Source organism: Ochotona curzoniae, unplaced genomic scaffold, assembly GCF_017591425.1.
Source record: "Ochotona curzoniae isolate NIBS_2020 unplaced genomic scaffold, NIBS_Ocur_1.0 contig_2688, whole genome shotgun sequence".
Classification (NCBI taxonomy): Eukaryota; Metazoa; Chordata; class Mammalia; order Lagomorpha; family Ochotonidae; genus Ochotona; species Ochotona curzoniae.
In genome coordinates this window covers 7,733,918-7,754,056 of record NW_024465553.1, presented here as the reverse complement: position 1 = coordinate 7,754,056, position 20,139 = coordinate 7,733,918, and the positions used below count along the sequence as shown (strand labels likewise).

General features: G+C 57.0%; 1 protein-coding gene across 2 annotated transcripts in view; it reads right to left on the bottom strand.

The window, feature by feature from the left end:
• Nucleotides 1–6,791: 6,791 nt before the first annotated feature.
• Nucleotides 6,792–20,139, bottom strand: part of TTC7B (tetratricopeptide repeat domain 7B) — a 161,429-nt gene continuing 148,081 nt past the window's right edge. For both annotated transcript variants that reach the window (XM_040975164.1, XM_040975165.1), the window contains one exon: nucleotides 6,792–7,847. In XM_040975164.1, the coding sequence (XP_040831098.1) occupies nucleotides 7,626–7,847 (222 nt within the window). In that variant the 3' untranslated portion in view covers nucleotides 6,792–7,625. The remainder of the gene's footprint in view (nucleotides 7,848–20,139) is intronic.

The following is a 20,139-nucleotide window of genomic DNA, read 5'->3' as shown; positions in this document are numbered from 1 at the left end:
CTGCTCCTGGAGGGGCTTCTGCTCCTGGCCTTCTCTGGTGGGCCACGCCTGGGGGCGGGCAGTGTACCTGCAACAGGGAGAAGTGAGGAGGCAGGCCAGAGCTCTTGCAGCAGGCAGCCTCAAGCCCTGCCTTGGCAGAATGTGTCCTTCAGGCTTGCCTGGAGACAGGGTCCACTCTGACCTCTGACTCTCCCTAGAGGTTGTCCAGCCGTGGCAGGCCCACAGGAAGCACTCTTTTCTGCTCCTTGCGCTCTGCATCTCCTGTGGTAGCCTGAGCCAGCCGTACCTGCTGGCCCCCTCTAATTTGAAAGCCTCCCCTCACGCTCAACCTGCTATCCTGTCCTGTGGGCCTCCCCACCACCTCCACTGAGTCTTTGACCCAACCTTGGTCCTGAGTCAAAAAGTCACTATAAGCAAGACTAGCCCAAGAAAGGGGAAATGTGCCCTCCTGTTAGGAGCGCCAGACGTCAAAGCACTGCTTCTCCCGCAGGGACCTGTCAGGGTAGGGGGATGCACCATGGGGGGGGGGCTGGGGCTGAGGCCGAGGGAACTGACAGGTCCCAGCTTTGTGGTTGTTGGGGTCCCGAGTGAGCATTTAAACGCGTTGTGGCCATGCCCTTGCAGGAGTGTGCGCCGTGAGGGCCTGGCATGGGGCAGGCCCCAACTAGCAGGGCCTCCTGAGGTCTCTAGTGTTTCTCTACATTTGCAGAGGTATTTAGGGCTGGCCTGAGTGGCTTGTAGGATGGCGCAGGATTGGGGCAGAGCATGTGGTCCATTGTGGCTGTAGCAGGTGCAATAGCATCCTTGGAGAGTCTGACCCTTACAGTCCCTCGCAGAGTGGGAATGCAGACAGGCACGGGTGGACTGAAGGGACAGCAGCTTGCCCACATTTCCCTGGTTCTTTCCACCTGCAGCCCCTCCAGACTCACCACCCAGTGCGTGTTGCTTGAGGGTGAGCACTCCATTCCTCTGGCACCTGAGCCCCATCAGCCAGGTGCCTTTACTGGTCCGGAGTGACAGAGGAGGGAGGTGAGGCATGAAAAGGGCAAGGGCAACTCCAAGTCACACAACCAGCACACAGAGGGGGCAGGATGAGCGCCCAGGCCCAACTCTGTACCCACAGCTGTGCTTTCCACACGGGCATGCCGCGTGCTGAGTTCTGTGGGGCATGCTGGGTGCCCAGTGAGTGTGGTGCTGGATTGTGTTGTAGGTGGGTTCAGTGGCTATGCTGGTGAAGATGTCCCTGTTGGAAAGGAGCAGAGGAGCTTTGCAGGACATGGCTGGTAGTCCATATAGGGTGCCAGTGTCTTTGTGGGTGCTGAACGACAGGCAGTAGAGCCACACTCAGCGGTAGGCCATGGGCTGAGAGCAAGGTGGGCTGCAGTCCCTGCGCCCGTCCATGAAAGTAGGCCCAGTAGGGACCAAGGAGGGAGCTGATCTCCTGCTGCAGCCTGTGGGCCCCTTGCCTCCGGAACCTGCTTATTGGGGACCAGTCTGGGCCCTGAGGTCTCTGCAGAGGCAGATGTTCTTGGAGATGGGACTTGATCCCGTCCCCTGCTGTAGCCACTGCTGGGCTTCATGCCCTGTTCTGCCTCACCCTGCCTCTGTAGAAGCAGCTGTAGCTGGAGCCTCAGAGAGGCGCCCTCCCCACGTGGGCTCCCAGGCTGGGTGATGGATGGGGGAGCTGGTGCTGTGGCTCCAGGCTGCGGGCCCTGCAATGGTTGCCGTGGCAACAGCCGCCGATGGTAGGCTCCCTGACAGCTGAGAGGAGGCGGGGTGCTGAGGAACTGCCGGCTGGCTGCCTCCTCCTTCTCTGCTCTGGGGGAGTTGTGTGCCTGGAGGTGTGTGTGCATGGTGTGGAGTGCATGTCTGTCAGTGCACACCCTGACCCATAGTCTCCCGGTGCAGGGAGAGAGCTACATTTGCCTGAGAACTTGATGCAAAGTGCTCTTGGGGACAGGTGTTCTGTTGGCTGCAGGTCCTGCCCCATCAGCCGGGAGCTGTTTCTGAATTTCTCCCAACTCAGCCATGGTGGCTGTGCCCACGGTTCCCGAGGTGGAATCCAAGTCCAGGGAGGCCCAGAGTGGTTTCTTTGGAAGCATCCCTCTCTGGCTCCTGGGTGCTCACGCGTCTCACGTGGCCCGGCTCTGTGTCCTCCCCTCTGCTTCTTGTAAGGACGCTGGCGCTTGTGGTGGCGAGGGCAAGGATCCATCCTCCTTGCCTTGGTTTAGGTTCCTCCCTGCTTTAAAGGCCCTATCCCCCTCACAGGCACTGTCCGAGGACAGGGGGGTTAGGAACTGCATGTGTGACATTTTAGGAGGTGTTATGGACCAGTCCAAAACAGGAGGTAAGCTGAAATTCGGGCTCACATGTTTAATGGTGAAACAGAGGCGGCAAGCCAGCAGCACGGGGCTCAACACACCACAGGGGTGCACAAGCCTGCCATCCCCCCAAATAAAACAGGGTGCAATGCCCAATGCCTGGCTCTGGTGGGACTCCAGCTGGGATGTATCCAGTCAACTTAACTGGCAGGTGAAGTGCACAACTCTGCCAGGCCCAATGGGTTCCATTTCTGAGACCTGCAAGCTATGGTCTATCAGAGACACGCTAAGAGCTTTGAAGGTTAGAAAAGGAGGAGGGGGCTAGGGCACCCCTCAGCTGCGGCCGCTCAGGCAAGCTGTCTGGTCCCTCCTCAGGGGAGTGGGTTGTTTCCAGCTCTACCCAGCCAAAAGGAGCCCTGCATCACGGGCGGTCTCCCTCCCACCTTCTGCAGGAAAGGTTGTGTGTGCATGTGTGTGTGTGTGTGTGTGGTCACTGCCTCCACTGTGCTTTGCAGGGAGGAGGTGCCTGGCACCTGGTTTCAATGCTCTCGTGCAGGCATTTGAGGCAAGCAAGACTCTGAGCTGCTCTGTCGAGCATGGGAGTGGCCTGCTTTGTGCTTTCCTGGACCATGGGTTCAGCATCAGGTGAAGATGCTACTTGGGACCTGCAGCCCATATTGCAGCTTGACTCCCAGCCCCACTCTGCTTTCAGACTTTCTGCTAATGGGTAACTGGGGAGGCGATAAATGACAGCACAAGGCCTTGGGCCCCTGCCACCCAGAGGGAGTGCCCGGCTCCTGGCTTGGGTCTGGCTGCACCCCAGCTGTTGCGGGCATTCGGGATGATCTTTGTCATTGTCTGTGTCTCTCTCCCCCTTTGTCCTCTAAGTCAATACAAAAAGAAATTAATTTATTAAATAATTAAAAATACTCATCATTCAGGTTCAGAAGGGCACCAGGCACACAGCAGATGGTCCAAAAAGGAGTTTCGACTTTGTTTGTGGACCTGAGCTATGTGGGGTCCAGGAGCCACAAGAGCCTCTGCCACGAGGCTGTGCACAACAGCCATGGCTGCAGAGAAAGGGGGCTGAGGGCAGGCCCTGTCCATAGTGTCCATAGGGCCTTAGGAGTCCAGGCACATGGCTGGGGCCCAAGTCCTGGATGGTTCAGGGAGCTAACAGAATGACCCAGGACACCTGCACACTCCTCCTGGATCAGGGCAGGGGTGGTGGCTGCTTTAGCCATGGTGGCTGCCTCCCTGATCCTCTCTCTCAGTCCCAACCCCCTTGTGAATCCTGTAACCAGCCACTTCCACAGTCCTTGGCCAGAGCTGCCCAGGGCCTGTCCCTACTCTCAGCCCAGCTGGCACCTCACTTCCCAGCTGGGGAAGCCTAGGCACAGGCAGGCGGGGTCCCACTGGTGGGGCTGGGATCCCCTGGGGCCGTGGGCCCAGCCTGGGCAGAGGGAAGAGCAAAGAGGCTGCAGCTTGCTTTGCCCGCTCTGGTAGCCTGGCTCCAGGCAGGGACAGGTGCTGGGTGAGCCTGGCCAGAGCAAGGGACCAGTCTCCTTTGTGGTGGCCCTCATGCTTGGCCCCTAGCCCCAGTCCCAGTGGGCTGAACCTCCACTTCCTGAGCCAGCGGCCAGGCTGGGTCAGGCTGCCGAAACCCTTCCTAAAAAGGCATCAGGCCGTGGTGACCTGGGCTATTTTTAGACAATTGTGTTGAAAAATTCCCAAGTCCACGGAGCATCAAGTGGGTGTTTTTCTTCAGGAAGAGGAAGGAGAGGGAGTAGGTGGCCTCCTTGTACCCAAGGGTCACGCCCCGAGGAGGGGCCCATCACCTCCTGTTCCTGTAGGGGGCAGGAGCATGGGTCCCAGGATTTATGGGTTGGGAGCTTCTGACTGTAAGACTTTCTCCCCAGCCTGGAGCTATTGTGGGGGTGAGAGGCACTTGGGGTATCACCCCACATTCCAGGTGGCAAGACTGAGGCCTGGTTGTCCTTGTCCCCATCTGGGACCACATAGCCAAGGCTGCATGTGTGATGTGTGTGGTCTGCTGAGTTCTGATACAGGTGTACACCCATAGTGGTCTTGGGACAGCTGTGGGATCACCCCCAGTTTCCTTGTCACTTTTGCAACCCCTCTCTCCTGCCCAGCCCAGGTGGCCCCCCACCTGCCTATTGTGTGAGGTCCCACTACGTATCCCCTTGCCCGGCTCGGTCTCTGAGACTGAGACACTCCAAGGTGGCACACCTGTCCATTGTTGCCCCCGCATTGGGCCCTTTGTTCAGTGCCAGGGAGCCAGTGGCAGAATCAAAGCTGGGCAGCAACAGCCCACATTTATCAGCAGCTGAAGCCGCGGGCAGCAGAGCCCAGCTCTAGCACCTTCTTCTCAAACTGCTAGCCTTGGGGGTTCACGGAAGTGGGGACATGGGAATGAGGTGGAGAGATGTGCTAATTAAAAGGAGGGAGATCTGTGGACTTCCTAGACTGCTCAATTCGCTGAATCCGGGATCCACCTTCCTTTTTGTGCTTTTCTGGTCGCTCCTCCGGTTGTCATGATGGCTGTCAACTGTCATGGCACCTGTAAAATTGAGTTTTAGCATGGAAATGAGATTATAATGAAATTTGAGGTCATGTTGCCAGCCATCTTGGATCTCCCTGATTCAAACCAGTTGGCCTGGGAGAGGCCTCTGTCTAAACTGTCCAGTTCTTAAAGAGAAACCGTGTTGGGGAGAGGGCGGGGAGATACTTCACCTGCTGTGCTGGCTTAGAGGAAACCATCATAACTTTTTTTTTTAAAGATTTATTTTTATTATTTTTTTATTGGAAAGGCGGATATACAGAGAGGAGAGACAGAGAGGAAGATCTTCCGTCCGATGATTCACTCCCCAAGTGAGCGCAACGGGCCGATACTATGCCGATCCGAAGCCAGGAGCCTCTTCCGGGTCTCCCACGCGGGTGCAGGGTCCCAAAGCTTTGGGCCGTCCTCGACTGCTTTCCCAGGCCACAGGCAGGGAGCTGGAAGGGAAGCGGGGCTGCCGGGATTAGAACCGGCGCCCATATGGGATCCCGGGCGTGCTAGGCGAGGACTTAACCACTTGCGCCACCGCGCCGGGCCCAACCATCATAACTTTTTAAAGCTTTCCAAGATGTTCTCCAAAAGTGGCTATACTGCTTCACATCGTTACCAGCAATGCACCAGGATGCGGACCACTAAGTCCTGCCCACCCACCTGTGTGTAAGCTCAGCCTTGCTGTAACTTGGCATCCGTGATAGCCCTGGTCTGATACTGTCATTCCTCACATGTGGCTTAGCCTGGGAGACTGGCTGGGCAGGCGCCACCATCCCATCTACCCCTGAAGCCCACAGCACTCCAGGGTCTTGGCCAGGACCCCCTGGAAGGTGCACAGCGGAGGGGGATCACCCGGGACACAGGCTTGAGAAGCGGACATCCAGCCCCCGGGAGACCTCAGCAGGGGTTTGAGGCCCATCTGAGCTCAGAGGCCTCTCAGAGGGGTCATAGGACTCTGGTGGCCATGGTTGTACCCCTGTAACCATCCGTGAGTCACGTGGGTGCAGAGTCAGGCAGGGTTGGCCTCCCAGGGGGAGGCAGGAGGCTGTGGAGGGGACAGGTGTCAGGCACAGGCTGGTGAGAATGGGATTTCAGCTGCAAGGGGTGGAGCTGCAGTTCTGTGGGGGCCATCAGCCTCTTGTCTGCCTGGTTCTGATGGCACGGTCAGGCCCAGGATGCCATGATCAGTTCTTTGAGGCTTTAGGATGCCTGAGACCAGAGTTTAGACCCTTCCCACAATTCCTTGCGTACCCCCATGGTAGAGCCACCTTGCAGCGCTCAGTCGACAGCTCTGGGATTATAGAAGCCTGCTGTTTCTCTGGGGCTCCTGGTCTTGCTGGCCACTGTGTTGGGCTCCGTCCCTGCCTCCCACACTCTGTCTCTCCTCATCGTGGCTACAGGAGGGCTAAGCGGGGAGCAGTGCAACCTTGCAGCTTGCATTCTGATTGGGCCAAGTGAGGTGCCTTGCTCGTCCTTGATCCACTGAGTCTGTGAATGCAGGATGCTGATGGGCCAAGCTCGAGTCGGGTGCTCCAACCTCAACCACCACCCCCCAATCCAGACAGTACAGGGGAAGTGTGGGAAAAGTGCACTCCCAAACCCAAGCCAGGGATTGTGGTGACCTAAGAGCAGGCCTTGATGCTGAGGATGCAGGAAATATGAAGATGAGGAAAGAGAAGTTTGGGTGAAAGAAGCTGAGAGTCCACCCCCGGAGCTCTGGAGTCAAGACCAAGTTCAGGGCTTGCTCTGTAACTGCTTTGCTGGGATCCTCCCGGGCTAGGGTCCCCCTCACACCCAGGCCAGGGCAGCTCTGTCCCCCGGGAATTAAGCCAGGCCGTTCTTTAGGTCTGTGAGCTTTGTAAGAATGACACAGGCCATGGAGAGGGGGAGAGGTTCCATTTAAAAATCATTTTTATTATTAACATCATCTTCCCGTTTATAGCCAAGTGTCTGTCACGTATAAGGAATGTCGGTAAATATTCCATTTGCAGCTTCTTTGTACATATTTCCATCGATAAATAAACTCTGGATTCACATAAAAAAGTTAAACTTAAATAACTCATATTTCCTTCTCTTGTCACGGGCATATATTGGTAAAATATAAATATTCTTGGTTTCGGGGCTTGGTTGTGGGTGAGGCAGTAATTCGCCACGTGGTTTAACGATGGACAATGAGACCAGGAGGTTGTTGGCTGGTGTCCCGGCAAGGACGAGCGCTGAGGTGGGAGGCAAGATTCACATTTGGTTTTCTGGGGGCCACGCTAGGGCAGGAGCGGTGGGAGGGGAGGGAAGGGGAGAGCTCTGAGAAAAATAAGCTATTCTGCCACTGCCTTCTCATTTGGAATAAAGTCTCCTATGTGTGCTGAATAATTCCATGATTTTTTTTTTTTACTGAAAACTTCATGTTAACTAACAAAATATGGCACGTCATCCATTGAGCACGTTGTCAACAGGTTCAGGAACTATCCCTGGGATGGCAAAGACCGGGGAGGTGTGTGTGTGAGTGGAGGGGGACGCAGAGGTGAGGCGGTGATGCAGGGTGGTTTTGTTCCTTTCCTGCGGGCCCTGGGACATCCATCAGGGCCTCAGGGTGGCTGACGGACCCTCGGGTCAGCAGGATTGTCCTGGAGGCCCCGCCCCCTGCTGCAGAGTGGGGGGCCTCCGGGGACGGGGCCTCCAGGCACCCCTAGCTGCCCCAGCAGCAGCAGTAGGTGAGGCTGGCGGGGCCTGGCTCAGAGCACCCGGGGGATGATGGTGAAGGGCACGGCAGGGCTGCTGGCCTCCAGCTCCAGGGCGGTGAGGAAGCACTCGGTGGCGGCTGCGTCGTTGCCCTGAGCTTGGAGGACCTCGCCCAGCCCGTTCCACACCTCATGGGCAGTGGAGTTGACCTGCACGGCGTCTCTGAGGATCTTCTCAGCCAGACTGTAGCGGCCCAGCTGGTGCAGGATCAGGGCCTGTAGACAGAGACAGGCAGATTTAGGGATTCAGGGGTAGCCCGGGCTCCCAGCCAGTGCTTAGCACCATGGGAAATGACAAAGATGGCAACCTCACCTTGTGTTACAGCCCAGCCTCCGACGGAGTACCAGGGAGTTCCCGTGGTTCTCCTATTCTCCCTGCTTCTTATTGTTGCTAAAGTCCCAAGTGCAGAATGTTTCTGCCTGTTGAAACCAAGCTTTCTTTCATAGTATTTCAGTTTACATATTCCCCAATGCTTCTGAGTAGGAAGCACTTACAACATTAACACTTAACCTATTACTATAATTTTCTAGCCTGCTCATTAAACTTTTGAGATTTTTAAAATTTATTTTTTATTTTGAAAAATAGATTTGTTGATCTCTGGTAGTGTTTTTTAGGTTACTTCAAAGCTTAGAGTTACCCCTTTAGAAAAGACACATGTCCCATTCCACTCATTGTAATTGTCCTTGTTTGAAGTATTGCCATGAGTCATGCAGCCACCTCTTAGTACCACTCACACTTCCTACTTGGTGCCTTTTCCAAGACTGCGATGGAAAGCCTGGCGTGGTAGCCTAGTGGCTAAAGTCCTTGCCTTGCATGCAACGGGATCCCATATGGGCACCGGTTCATGTTCTGACTGCTCCAGCTCTCTTCCAGCTCCCTGCTTGTGGCCTGGGAAAGCAGTCGAGAATGGTCTAAAGCCTTGGGACCCTGCACTTGCATGGGAGCCCCAGAAGAGGCTCTGGGCTCCTGGCTTTGGATTGACTCAGCTCTTGCTATTGCAGCCAGTTGGGGAATGGACCAGAGGACAGAAGATCTTTCTCTCTATATTTCCTTCTCTCTGTAAATCTGACTTTCCAATAAAAATAAATCTTTAAAAAAAGATTGCGATGGAACAGGAGGGCAGAGCTGAAGAGGTGAGAGAGAAAGAAACTGCAGGACAATGAAAAACAGAAAAACACCTCAAGAAAATTCACAGCGTGGAGTCTGGGGCAAGCTCCTTAGGTAGTCTGTCTCCTGCAGGCCACCTGTATCCATGAGTGCAGGGCCATCCGGGAGGAGCTGTGGTCAGCAGTGACAGCTGAGGAGGCCTGTGGCCCCAGGTGGCATGTAAGCCCACTGGGATTGAGGGAAAAAGCAGGTGGGGTTCCCCTCGGCTTCCTGAGATGGCTCCTTCCCAGGGCTGGCAAGGAGGGGGTCCCAGGGCTCCCCCATTGTAAACAAGGCCTCCCCAGCTTTGTTCCCCCATCCCTAACTGGGTGCAACAGAAGGCAGACCTTGGATTCGGCTTCCTGACAGGATGAGACCCTAAAATGCCACAGCTGCTGACTCCTGGCTTACCATGGTCCCACTGCGCTGACTGTGCCACAGCGGGAGGGCGAAACACAAGCAGGGCTGGTGCTGGGGTGCAGTGGGCACCTCAGAGTCTTGGTTGCTCTGTTTCTAGTCCAGCTCCCTGCTGCTGTGCCTGGGAAGGCAGCAGAGGATGGCTCAAGTGCCTGGCCCCTGCCATCCACGGGAGACCAGGATGGAGTTCTTGGCTCCTGGCTTCAGCCTTATCCAGCTCTGACTATTGTGGCCATATGAGGAAGTGAAGCAATGGATAGGGCATTGCTTCACGTCTCTCTGTCATTCTGCCTTTCAAATACAAAAATAAATCTTTCAAAAAAAAAATGTGAAATGGTGCAGTTGAACTCATAATTTGAAATGGGCCTTGGGATTTTCTTTCAAATTTCGAGCTGTGGTTTCTTCACCCCTTCCCCCAATGCTGTGTTTGGATCTTCCTGGGGGCTGACACTGGGCAGCTCGATGTGATGTGGGGGCATCAAGTACAGCTTCCGGTCACAGGGCACAGCCCCGGTGCTCTTGAGCACACTGTGTGGCTGCCCTAGGATCTACCTGACTTCTGGTATTTTCCATTCACTTTGGGTTTCTCAGGAAGTAACTGCTGGGGGTCGAGGAGAGAATGCTCCCAGGGTCTGTGACACGCCAGCTACTCATGCAAGTGCCTGTGGGTGTCTGTGTGCTTAATGCAAGAGCCAGGCCAGGACACATGCTGGTGGCAAGGCCTGCTGTTTGTAGTTCATCAGAGGCCCTGCTGTGGTATAGCTATATGTGGGGAGAGGGCCCTGGCATTGGGTACTCTTACCCCTGCCCTCAGCAGCCAAGGCACCCATGGGTCCCCTGGCCCACCTTGGACCCCAGGAGTGCCACTGGCGATCCTCTGGGTGGGCAGTGCATATCCCACCTGGGACGCCTTGGGAGGATTTTTAAAAAATTCTTTTTCATTTTATTTGCGAAGAATATGAAGAAAGAGGTAGAGATACCTTCCCACCCACTGGTTCACTCTGCAGATGCCTGCAACGTCCAGGGCTGGGCCAGGATGAAGCCAGTGACCCAGAACTCCATCCAGGGGCCCCCTGGGGGCGGCAGGGGCTCAGTACTGGGCCCATCAGCTGCTGCCTGTCAGGGTGCTCAGCAGCAGGGAGCCGAGTGTGAAGCAGAGGAGCTGTGGCTCAGACTCCAGTCTGGGCTGTGAGAGGCGGGCATTTCCACGCCTGAAGCTGCGTCAGGTGCAGCCCCCTGCCTCCCCTCCCAGCCCCCAGGGGCAGAGCAGACAGAAGGCCATTTCCAGGCTGTACTTAGTAGGCTGTCAGGCTCTGTGGGCTCCTGCACCTCCTTTCCGGGGAAGGTACCAGCCAGAGCTCACCTCTTCACCCCAGAACATTCTAAGGTAACTGACAGAAATGCAAGGGCAGGGAGGGGTCTTTGTTTGGTGGGGTTAGGACAGGGAGGAGCCTACCCTCCTTCCTGGCAGAACTCCCTGGGGCCATCAGGGTGGTAAATCTAGGCTTCAGATGGGTTCCACCAGGGACGCGTACCTTGTGTCCTTTTGCTGGGTTCTGCTGGTGCCCACTCAGCCCTGTGCTACTTTCTTTCTCCCCAGCAGGCACTCTGCTAAGCATTTGGCTCAACTCATCTATCACCACTGCCCTAGACATGAGGAGACACACCCAGAGAGGCCTAGTTCTTGCCCAAGGTCACAGGGTCAGTGAACACTGAGTTGTAGGCCAGCCAGTGGCCGGTCTGATGCCAGACACCTGTTCTCCAGCCAGGTACCTCTGCCACTTTAAGAGGCAGCCCGTGGGCCATGGAGGAGAGCTGTGTGTGGCTTGCGGCTGGTGGCTTGAGCCCAGGGGGCACTCATGCAGTAACCTAGTTACAGCTGAGCTATGGCGCATGGGCATCTGCTGCTTTGGCCGCGCCTTCCTGTCTCTGACTGCGGACTGCCGACCTGATGGCTCCTTGCCATGCTGTGCTGGGGAAACTGCCCCTCTCCATGGCACAGTGCTCCCTGGCTCATGTCCTCCATTTGGGAACATTCCACAAGCACATTCATGGAGGTCTGCTCCACCCTGCTGGAGTCAGGCAGACCTCACAGCCCTTTTGCTGGGAGTTCCGTGGGGCTGCTGAATCTGGGAACGACCAGCTGTGGGGTACCTGCCCCTGAGAGCCTTGTAGATAATCAGACTGATGAGCCTGCCTGACCTGTCACCCTCTAGTTGGGCAGCTAAACTAGTGCTCTACGGTTCTTGGGGCTTGCAAGGGTCCAGCTCACATACCAGGATGTGTATTCCAGGCTGCTGTGCCCAGATGACCTTGAAGTTTCTGGAGCAATCTGTTTGGTAGAATTAATTTCCAACACTGGAGCTTCTTTTGGGGTGGCTGGCTTCCCAGATGTGCCAGAGGCTGCCAGTGTATGCTTGGCATGAGAAGGAAAAACAGGTCTCTCCCCAGGGAGCCTGGAGCTGCTCAGAGATGGGAGCTGGCTCACATGATGGGGGCTGAGCTGCTGTCTGCAGCCGGCATTGCAAGGAGGTTGGTTGGAGGTGGGTTGGATGCTTTGGGGTGATGGCATCACAGCCCCACCATGCTGGTCGGGCACCTGCCCTTCTTTCCTTCCTGTGAGCTCTTCTGCACACAGCTCTGGAGTGCTTTCCCCAATGCGACAGGCCCTGCCTTCCCTCTTCTCCAAAGACCACTCCTGAGGCTGGTGGCTGGCTGTTCTGTTGGCCAGCCAGGCCCAACCTCCCACTGTCCAGCAGGTGCGCTGCTGCAGAGTTCAGCCCTCAGTGCCCCTCGATCTCCAAGTGGGCTTGGCTCTTCCTGCTAGAGCGCCAGTCCAACTGCACAAAGCCCCAACCTCCCAGACCCTCCAGGCCACACTGCAATTCCTGCAGCCCCATTCAGAAGCCCAAAGCTCCCAGACTGGCGGGAGACAGGAACTCCGGGAACTGGCATGCTCTGTGACCATATCGCCTCTGTCTCACATCAACAAAAAGCCACAGAGTGAGGATGCTGTGGCATAGTGGGTAGGAAGCAGGTCTGCTCCCAAAGGGCTCAGCACCCAGTGAAAATCACCAAGGACACAGCTCAGTTTGGGGTGCATCAGCTGCTGGACTATGCAGGCACGAGCCGAGGCTGCCACACCCACTGCCACGAGCAGCTGCTGTTGGGCTCTGTTTCACAGACAAGACCTGTCTGAGGGGGAGTGGCAGAGCTGAGACCTGAACCCGTGCCATATGTGCCCTCATGCCAGGACCTCTCTCCTCTCCAGAGAAACAGCCCTCACCCCTTTCCCAGCCCTGGCCGCTGTGGATGGAGCTGGCTGGGGCTGGCCTGCAGTGAGAGCAGGGCGTTGGTGAGGTAATCCACCAGCCGGCTCATCAGGCACAAATGATCAGGCTTTCCAAGCTCGTAATTATTATAATCAGGTGTTTTGTGCAAACAAGACCTTGGTAAAGCACCAAAGTGGAAATAAGGGCTTAGATTAAATCCATGATTTCAGTTGAGACAAAATGGACCTGGCTAGTTGGAAAGCAGACAACACCTTCCTCACCGCCCTGCTTTGCTGTGGTAATTACTGTCAGTGGACGGAACAGCTTGCAGCAGGCTGAGAGTGCGTGTGGGGGGCGGGGGTGGGGGACCTGTGAAGGCTCCTGGCCCACAGCCCTGGCTCCGGCAGCATCTGGAGCACTGGGGCAGCGGGACCCAAGGCAGGACCGGCCCACATGGGCTCCAAGTCAAGATCAGCAGGACAGAAACACCTGGGAAGCACCCGGATTCCCCCACAGGGCTTGACCCCGGAGGAAAGGAGGGTCCTAACACTAGGAAATGATGTCCCCAGAACAAAGTGTCTTTCCTGAAGAAAAACCACAGCTAAAATAAAGTCACACAGCTTGGCTCCATCTGGGGAGCCGGTAACCTCTCCAGCAGCCATGGCTTTCCTCTAGGCACAGCCTTTTGGAAATCAAGCATGCTGATACAGGGATAGGGCAAGCATTTCAGAGGCTCCCACCTGCTACCAGGACCTGGCTGCTGCAGAACCCCTCCATGCCAGCTTCACGCTCAGCTTCTCTGAGTAGAACCTGTCCTGGCTGAGTCAGAGCCAGCCTGGACTTGCGGTGGCTTCTGGGCTGCTGCAAGGCTAGGCATGGCGGAGGAGTATGGGATCAAGGCTGGGACTGGAGCACTCCAAGTTTTGGTTGCCCCTTTCCTGGGTCAGAAATGTCACCACAGGGGAAGGTACGGAGCAGGCGGCTTGCCGCAGCGTTGCCAGATGGCTCCTCTAGACACCAAGTACTAGTCTACCGATAGGTTCACGTGTGTCATCGATACACCACACGGCCTACTACTCACGGAGGGCTTTCCTAGCTGTCCCTGTGGCATTCACTGCAGGGGCCGAGCTCCAGCTCTGGGATCCCAGCGGGCTTGGCTTTGAGTCCTTGCAGGGCAGGGCCTGGGGGAGGGATGAACACCCTGGGCAGGACCCTTTGCAGGAAGCCAGGAGTTGGAGCAGAATGAATGGACTGCTCTTGGAGCTCTGAGCGACAAGAGCACGGTTCAAAGCTACCACTGACTGAGTGCACATCCGTCCGGCACGGGGGGTGTGTGGGGGGAAGGGTACAGGTGCCCTTGCCCATCACAGCTAGACAGTTGAGCGGGGCAAGGGCGTTCAGGTGTCTGTGAGCCAGCAGCTGTGGTCAAGCAGCGTGAGTATGGGGGAGGCTCCTCTTCTCTAAAGGGAACTGGGGCCTGAGGGTGATGGTTGGGGTACAGGCAGTACTCTGGGGGCTGTGGCTAGAGTCATAGCCAGAGCTGAGCTGAGCTGAGCTGTCTCAGAGGTCTCCAGTACACAGTGGCTTTCAAAGGACTCCTTGGGAGCAATTTGGGGAGCACCAAGCCCAGGGCTGCCCTGGGCTCCCTGCTCCCTTTCTGCTCTGGCAAGCATCACAGGTGTTCTGCGGGTGCAGCCCTGAGCCCCACCCTACCTCCTATCAAAGCCTCAAGAAGGCACTGTGAGTGGGGGTGGGGGCCAGGCCAGCTGGTCTACCTGGGCTTCTGTAGCCAGGGTGGCTCTCTGCAGGCCTACGGGGAAGTTCTGTGCTTCATTCCTGCTTGTTCTGAGTACTTAGGAAGGACATTGGTTTGCTGGGGGGGGGGGGGGGAGATCGTCCATGTGCCAGCCTCAGAAAGCCACCCCCACCCCTAGGCCAGGAGCTCCAGGGGTCTCAATCTCTGGTGGCCCAGGGCAGTTCCAACTCCCCAAGTTTCATGTTTATTTTTGCCCACCACAGTGGGAATCACATACCGCAGCTGCTCAGCGCCTCCTAGGCCAGGCAGGGTTAAGTGGGATCCTCCCTGGACCAAGGCCCACCCTGCAGCAGAGCAGGGTCCTCCCTGGACCAGAGCCCTCCGGGGGTTACCCAACTCCCTTCTCTCTTCCATGGGGTTGAGGTTTCTGGGCAGGGACACATAGCACTGGCCTTCTCATCCAGGCCACTTTTCTCAGTTTTGACCCAGTCCCCCTCAAGGCCAGTGACCCTGTGCCTACCCCAGCCAGCTGTATGCATGCGCACACGCCCCACACAAGCACCTGGGAGCTGAGACACCCATGAAGCTGCAAGGAGGCTCTCGTAGCAAGGAGAGAAAGAACCAGAAATGCCTTTCCTTTCCCTGGCCTCACATGGCTGCTGCCCCTCTCCCAGTCGCCAGCTTCTTCATGCCCACTCTGGGCCCCCAGCAGGGACACAGCATTCATGAGGCCACTTCTCTTTCAGGACAACACAAGGTAGCTTGGGTCCCACTCTAGGAATCTGGGGTGAAGGGACAAAGGCAGTGGGGCAGTGAGTGGGAGCCTGGCTCCAGGACTCAATGACCCCCCTCCTGGATGGACCCACGCGTGTTCCCCAGTCTCCCTGCTGCAAGGTCAGAGCCAAAGCCAGGGAGGGGGCTCCTTCCCTTGCTTCACCAGCTCTAACGGGCAGCTACCAGGCAGCCAGGCAGCAGTGCTGAGACCCGGGGAGCTGACTGGGTTAGGCCTGTGATTCTGGCCTGGGGCAGGGAGGAGGCAGTGAGGCACCTTTCCCCCTAGTGAGGACTGCACACCTCAGGAAGAAACCCCCGCCCCCCGCCCCCAGTGGGACTGCAGCTGAACACACAGAGGAGCCCCAAGGCTGAGCAGACGGCACTCCCAGGGGCCCCCCTTTCCAGGTCAGATGTTTTATTTGCAGCAATGAGCTTTCTGGGGACCAGGCCTTTTCAGTGCTGAGCTCTGTTCGGACCAAAACCAAACTCGGTGCTTTCAAAGCCTCTCATGTTCCCCGGGCAGCAGCGGCGTGGGAGGGTGGGAGGCTGAGGCACAGGTCTGGGGGGAGGGCGCGTCCCAGGGGTCCCCTATGCCCACCAAGGGACAAGTTCCTGCTGGTAGGCTTCCCCGTATCCCCCAGCCCCAATCTGAGCTTGTTTCCTGCAGTGATGGGGAGGCTGCTACCTGCTGGGGCAGAATGGGCTCCATTTGAAAACTTGGAGCTCTCTTGGAGCCTTCTGCCCGATCCTTGCATGTTCTTGGAGAGGCTCTTTTCTTTCTAGGGGAGTGACAGCCCTTCAGGACGGGCTGGCTTCCAGGACAGCCAGTGTGGGGTCAGGGTGGGATGTCCCACCTTGCCGAGTGTTGCTCTTTAACGGCAGAAAAGGTAAAAACAAAGCTTTTACTTTTTTAAGCATCTGACTGGCAGATGCACTGAAGAGCTGCTTGCATACAGGATAGTCTGGAACATTTTGGAAGCACTCACCCTGTAGGCAGCAGTGCCATTGCTGGTGCAAACCCCTGCAGTGAGGGCACACAGGTAGTCCAGCTGGAGGCCAAGACTCCTGTCCAGCCTCCAATGGGAGTTTGTGGACTTGGCCCCAAACTCCCACTGGCCTAATTTCCTTGAAACTAGGGACTTCAGCATTGGTGCCAACATACCCACAGCCTGTGCTGCTCTTGGAGGGCAGTTGCTAGTGATCCCTGGGGAGGCACCAAGGGGAGGGACCACAACCGCAGTGCCTGTAGCTTCCAAACCTCAAGGCTCACCCCTATCTATGCAGGGGTCCAGAGGGGCTTGGGGCAGGGGAGTGGGAGAAGGAAGTACTCCCCACAGGGCTGGGCAAACAAAACTCAAGGACGTGAGCTCAGGAAGGTGCCTGCGCACCTGGCTTCCCAGGCTGGGGATCTACCTGCTCGGCTACAACCAAAGCCATTCCTAGTTGTTTTCTTTTTGTGCTGCAAAAGCCTGTTCAGTGCCGTAGTTGTGCTAGCGCTGTGCTGGGTCTTGGGGATGCAGTGGCTGTCAGCTGCCGGACCTGAGGCTGCCTGCACAGGCCAGGATCTAGGTCTTTGGGGCATGCAGTCCCAGCACGCACCACAGAGTAAAGCCTTCGGGAGGAGCACCTTCCAGAAACAAAGCAATGCTCTGGTCCTTCCTACAGTGACCGAGGAGCCTAACGCCTCGGGTCTAGATGGCCATACAATTCCAGAACCCGGAGCCCCCATACAGGCTCCAAAGCTTCCTCAGCAGGCACTGGGGCCCTTATGCCCACATTTTCCTGGAGCAGCCACCTCCAGTTGCTCACTGTTGAGTGGGCAGGGCTAGTGAGGGACCCCAGAGAAGACAGCACTTTGCTGCTGGGAGGCAAAGCGTTGGCTCAGTCTCCATGCCAGGGTCCCTGAGACCTAAGTCGGGGGCCCTTGCTCTGGGACACTCTTCCAGGACCCTGACAAGGAGAGTTGGGCACTGGGGTGGGAGGAATGTTCTTGGTGAGATCCCAGTCTGGGCGATGCCCACCTCACCTGCCAGGGCTCAGGAAGGCCGTCCATATGGCAGCCCCTTCAGCCTCAAGGCCTGGATGCTGCCAGACAGCTGGATGGGATGCAGGCAGCTGGCTCCCTTCCCAAGTTTACCCCAACTTCATCTGCCTGCACTGTGGGTCACAGCCCTCATCCCCGATTCTGTTCTGTCTGCTGCATTGTGAGATCATACGAGTGACCAGACACACTCCAGATACAAGACACATGGGGCGTGGGCAGTACTGCTGCTCAAGGACAATGGCCATGTGGCTCTCTGTGCCCCAGGGCACACTGACCGGCCACAGCCCAGCTGTCTGGAGCTCAGAGCCTCCTCACTGCCCTTGAGGATTAATTAGTACGGGCGACTCTGCTGGTTGAGTAAATGCGAGGGAGAGATGGCTTGGACAGCATGGGGTGACGTCACCAATGCAGTCGGAGAACAAAGGCAAGCCCAGGGCTGCCCCACTCCAGTCTGAGTGGGTCACGGGTGCACCCCTTCAGCGCAGCACCTGCGGGTTGGCTGCTGTAGCAGTCTGTGAAGACTCAGGTCCCCACAAGCTCCCTGCTGGCTGCAGCCCGCAGTGTGCCCTTGCCAGGCACCCCAGCTGCAGGCTGCAGAGATGGAACTGAAATGAAGCCAGCCAGTCCCCTGGAACAGCCAACGGACAGTCAGTGAACAGGGACTCAGTCCTGTTCTGTGGAGTACCAGGGAGGGGGATGCTGAACACCCTGGCCATGCTGTGGCAATTCTTGGTCAGCATCCTCGTCTGCTACTTCCCCCACAGGCTTTGCTGGCACCACAATGGCCTGGTTGCCAACTCTTAGGAGAATGCACGAGTTGTGCCCAAGGACCTGCCACACCCACCCGGGGTGCTTGGTGGGAGCTGAACTGGCTCCCATGGCTAGTACTTTTCCACTGGAAGCAGGCAGGCAATGCCTGTTGACTTCTACCTCTCTCTGGCTGACTTATTTATTTCTATCTGCCTTCCCCAACAACGGCACAGGGTAGCCTGGAAGTTGGCGCTTCCCCATGGCCCTGACAGCCACACAGTGGAAAGTTTGGTGCTAATTACCCCCTGGGGAGCCCTCCTGTCTCCAGGGAAAGGCAGCTCCAGTCCCACTCGCTTTCCCAGAGGGTGCTGAGTGGGAAGTGAAGGTATCTGGGAGGCCCTGGGTAACCTTGGCCCTGCCTCAGCTCAGGGTTCCTGGGGGCAGTGGGACCCACTGTGTGTACAGGTGATACTCAGCAGGTTCAAGCAGAGACCTAGCTCACCTCCAAGTGGGTGGGGACACACAGGCACAGCCCCAGGGCTCTGGTGCGGGGAAAGTTGACAGGATCCCTTTGGGTTCCTATGGTCAGAACAGTTATTCACGTGAGATTGCTGCAGAGCTGTGTAGAGGGGCCCCCTGGGAATACAGGCCAGCGGGTGGGGAGTCCAGAGCCTGAGGTCCAAGGCTGGAACCCCTTCCCCATGACCCAGACACACCCTCCTCTGGCTTTAGCTTCAGCCTGTCCTCATGTGGGGGTGGGATATGCCTGCAACAGCTGCTCTCTGTCCCCTGTCACCTCACTGGGAACCCAGCAGCAGAGCATTCCCTGGAACAAGGAGCAGGGCCAGCGGTAGCCCTCCCAGGCCTGTTCTGGACACCTCCCCCCGCCCCCACCACCTACAGACAGTGCTCTCCTCTCAGTCCCTTTTTCCTTTCCATTCAGAAAGCACCAGGGTATCTGGTCTCCAGCTGACATGCTAGGGTTTAAGAAAGTCTTCCATTTGGCAAGTATTTGAAGGCACTTACTAAGCACCCAGTGGGAGTCTATTCTTCCAGGATCTGGGTGGCACAGCAAAGAAGGCTTCCTGGGGGAGAATCTGGGTTGACTGGGCCAAAGGCTCAGGATGGGTCCAGTGCTAATTCCAGCAGCAAAACTGAGCAGCCCTGGACCCGGGCCACTGGCCCAGCAGATGCCCTCAATACAGGTGGGTCACCGCAGCCCCCAGCATGTCCCAGAGGCATTCAACAGACAGCATGGTGAGGATATCAGCTTCCAGCCCTGCCCAGTGGCCCCCTCTGTCCAGCCTAGAGTCTACCTTGAGGCACTTCACTTCTAGCTCTGTGCCGAGCTGCAGTACCCCACGGCCGGGGCTGTGTGGGTACTGGGAACAAACGGTGTTCCCATCAGCAGGATGGCAGGCAGGCTCCCAGGCCCTGGTCCCTAGCACTGCCTAGGGACATGGTCTCCATCTGGACTCCGCCTGCAGAATGACAGCCAGCTGCCGGGACAGTCAAGGTCATCCAAAGCACTCCCCATGGTCTGAGTTCATCCCCAAAAAGGGGCCAAGGAGGAAGGATTGTACTGGGGCCGCCCCCTGCTGTAGGCCCTCCTGAGTCCACCTCTGTGTGTACCTGAATGCTGGATGGGAGACCACTGCCTGCCATGGTTTGGGGGTGGGGGTGACCCTGGCTCATGCTTTCTCTGTGCCTGCCAGGGGCTGGCGTATCCTGCTTCTCCATTTCCAAACAGGCATAAACAGAAACGATAAGGGAGGACTGGCATCCACAAACCTTGGAAAATTATTTTCCTATAAACAACAAGGAAATTCACAATCTGAGAGGGGATTGGGTCTGGGGCCTTAAGGGCCAGCACCCCAGCACCCCTGCATATCTCTTTCGCTTCCCAGACAGTCCCAAGGTACTAGCACTCCAGGGCTGCAGCCCTGGGTGAGAGAGAAAATTGGGCCCATGGCTGGAAAACAGGGCCTTTCACGCCTGTAACTTTCTGTAAATTATCTTCCTAGGGCCCTCCAGAAATTGGCCCCAGCATCAGGCCCAGGGCGGGCATCCGCATGGCGGTGTTGCAGTGAATGCATCCGCCAGGCTCGAGCTCTGGGCAGAGGCAGCAGCGCAGCCTGGCGCATTCTCTCCTGCACAGTTGAGCACCTGTCATTTGCCACTTCAACATGGAATAAATCAGCGTCAAGATTAGAGTCAGTTCCTCCAAAGCACAGTGGGCGCCCACAGGGAGAGCACAGCCATGAGGCCATTCCCCTGTGTGGCAGGGCAGGGAGTAACACACACCACCGCCAACTGCGGGATGGTTCTGGCTAATGAGGACATTGACA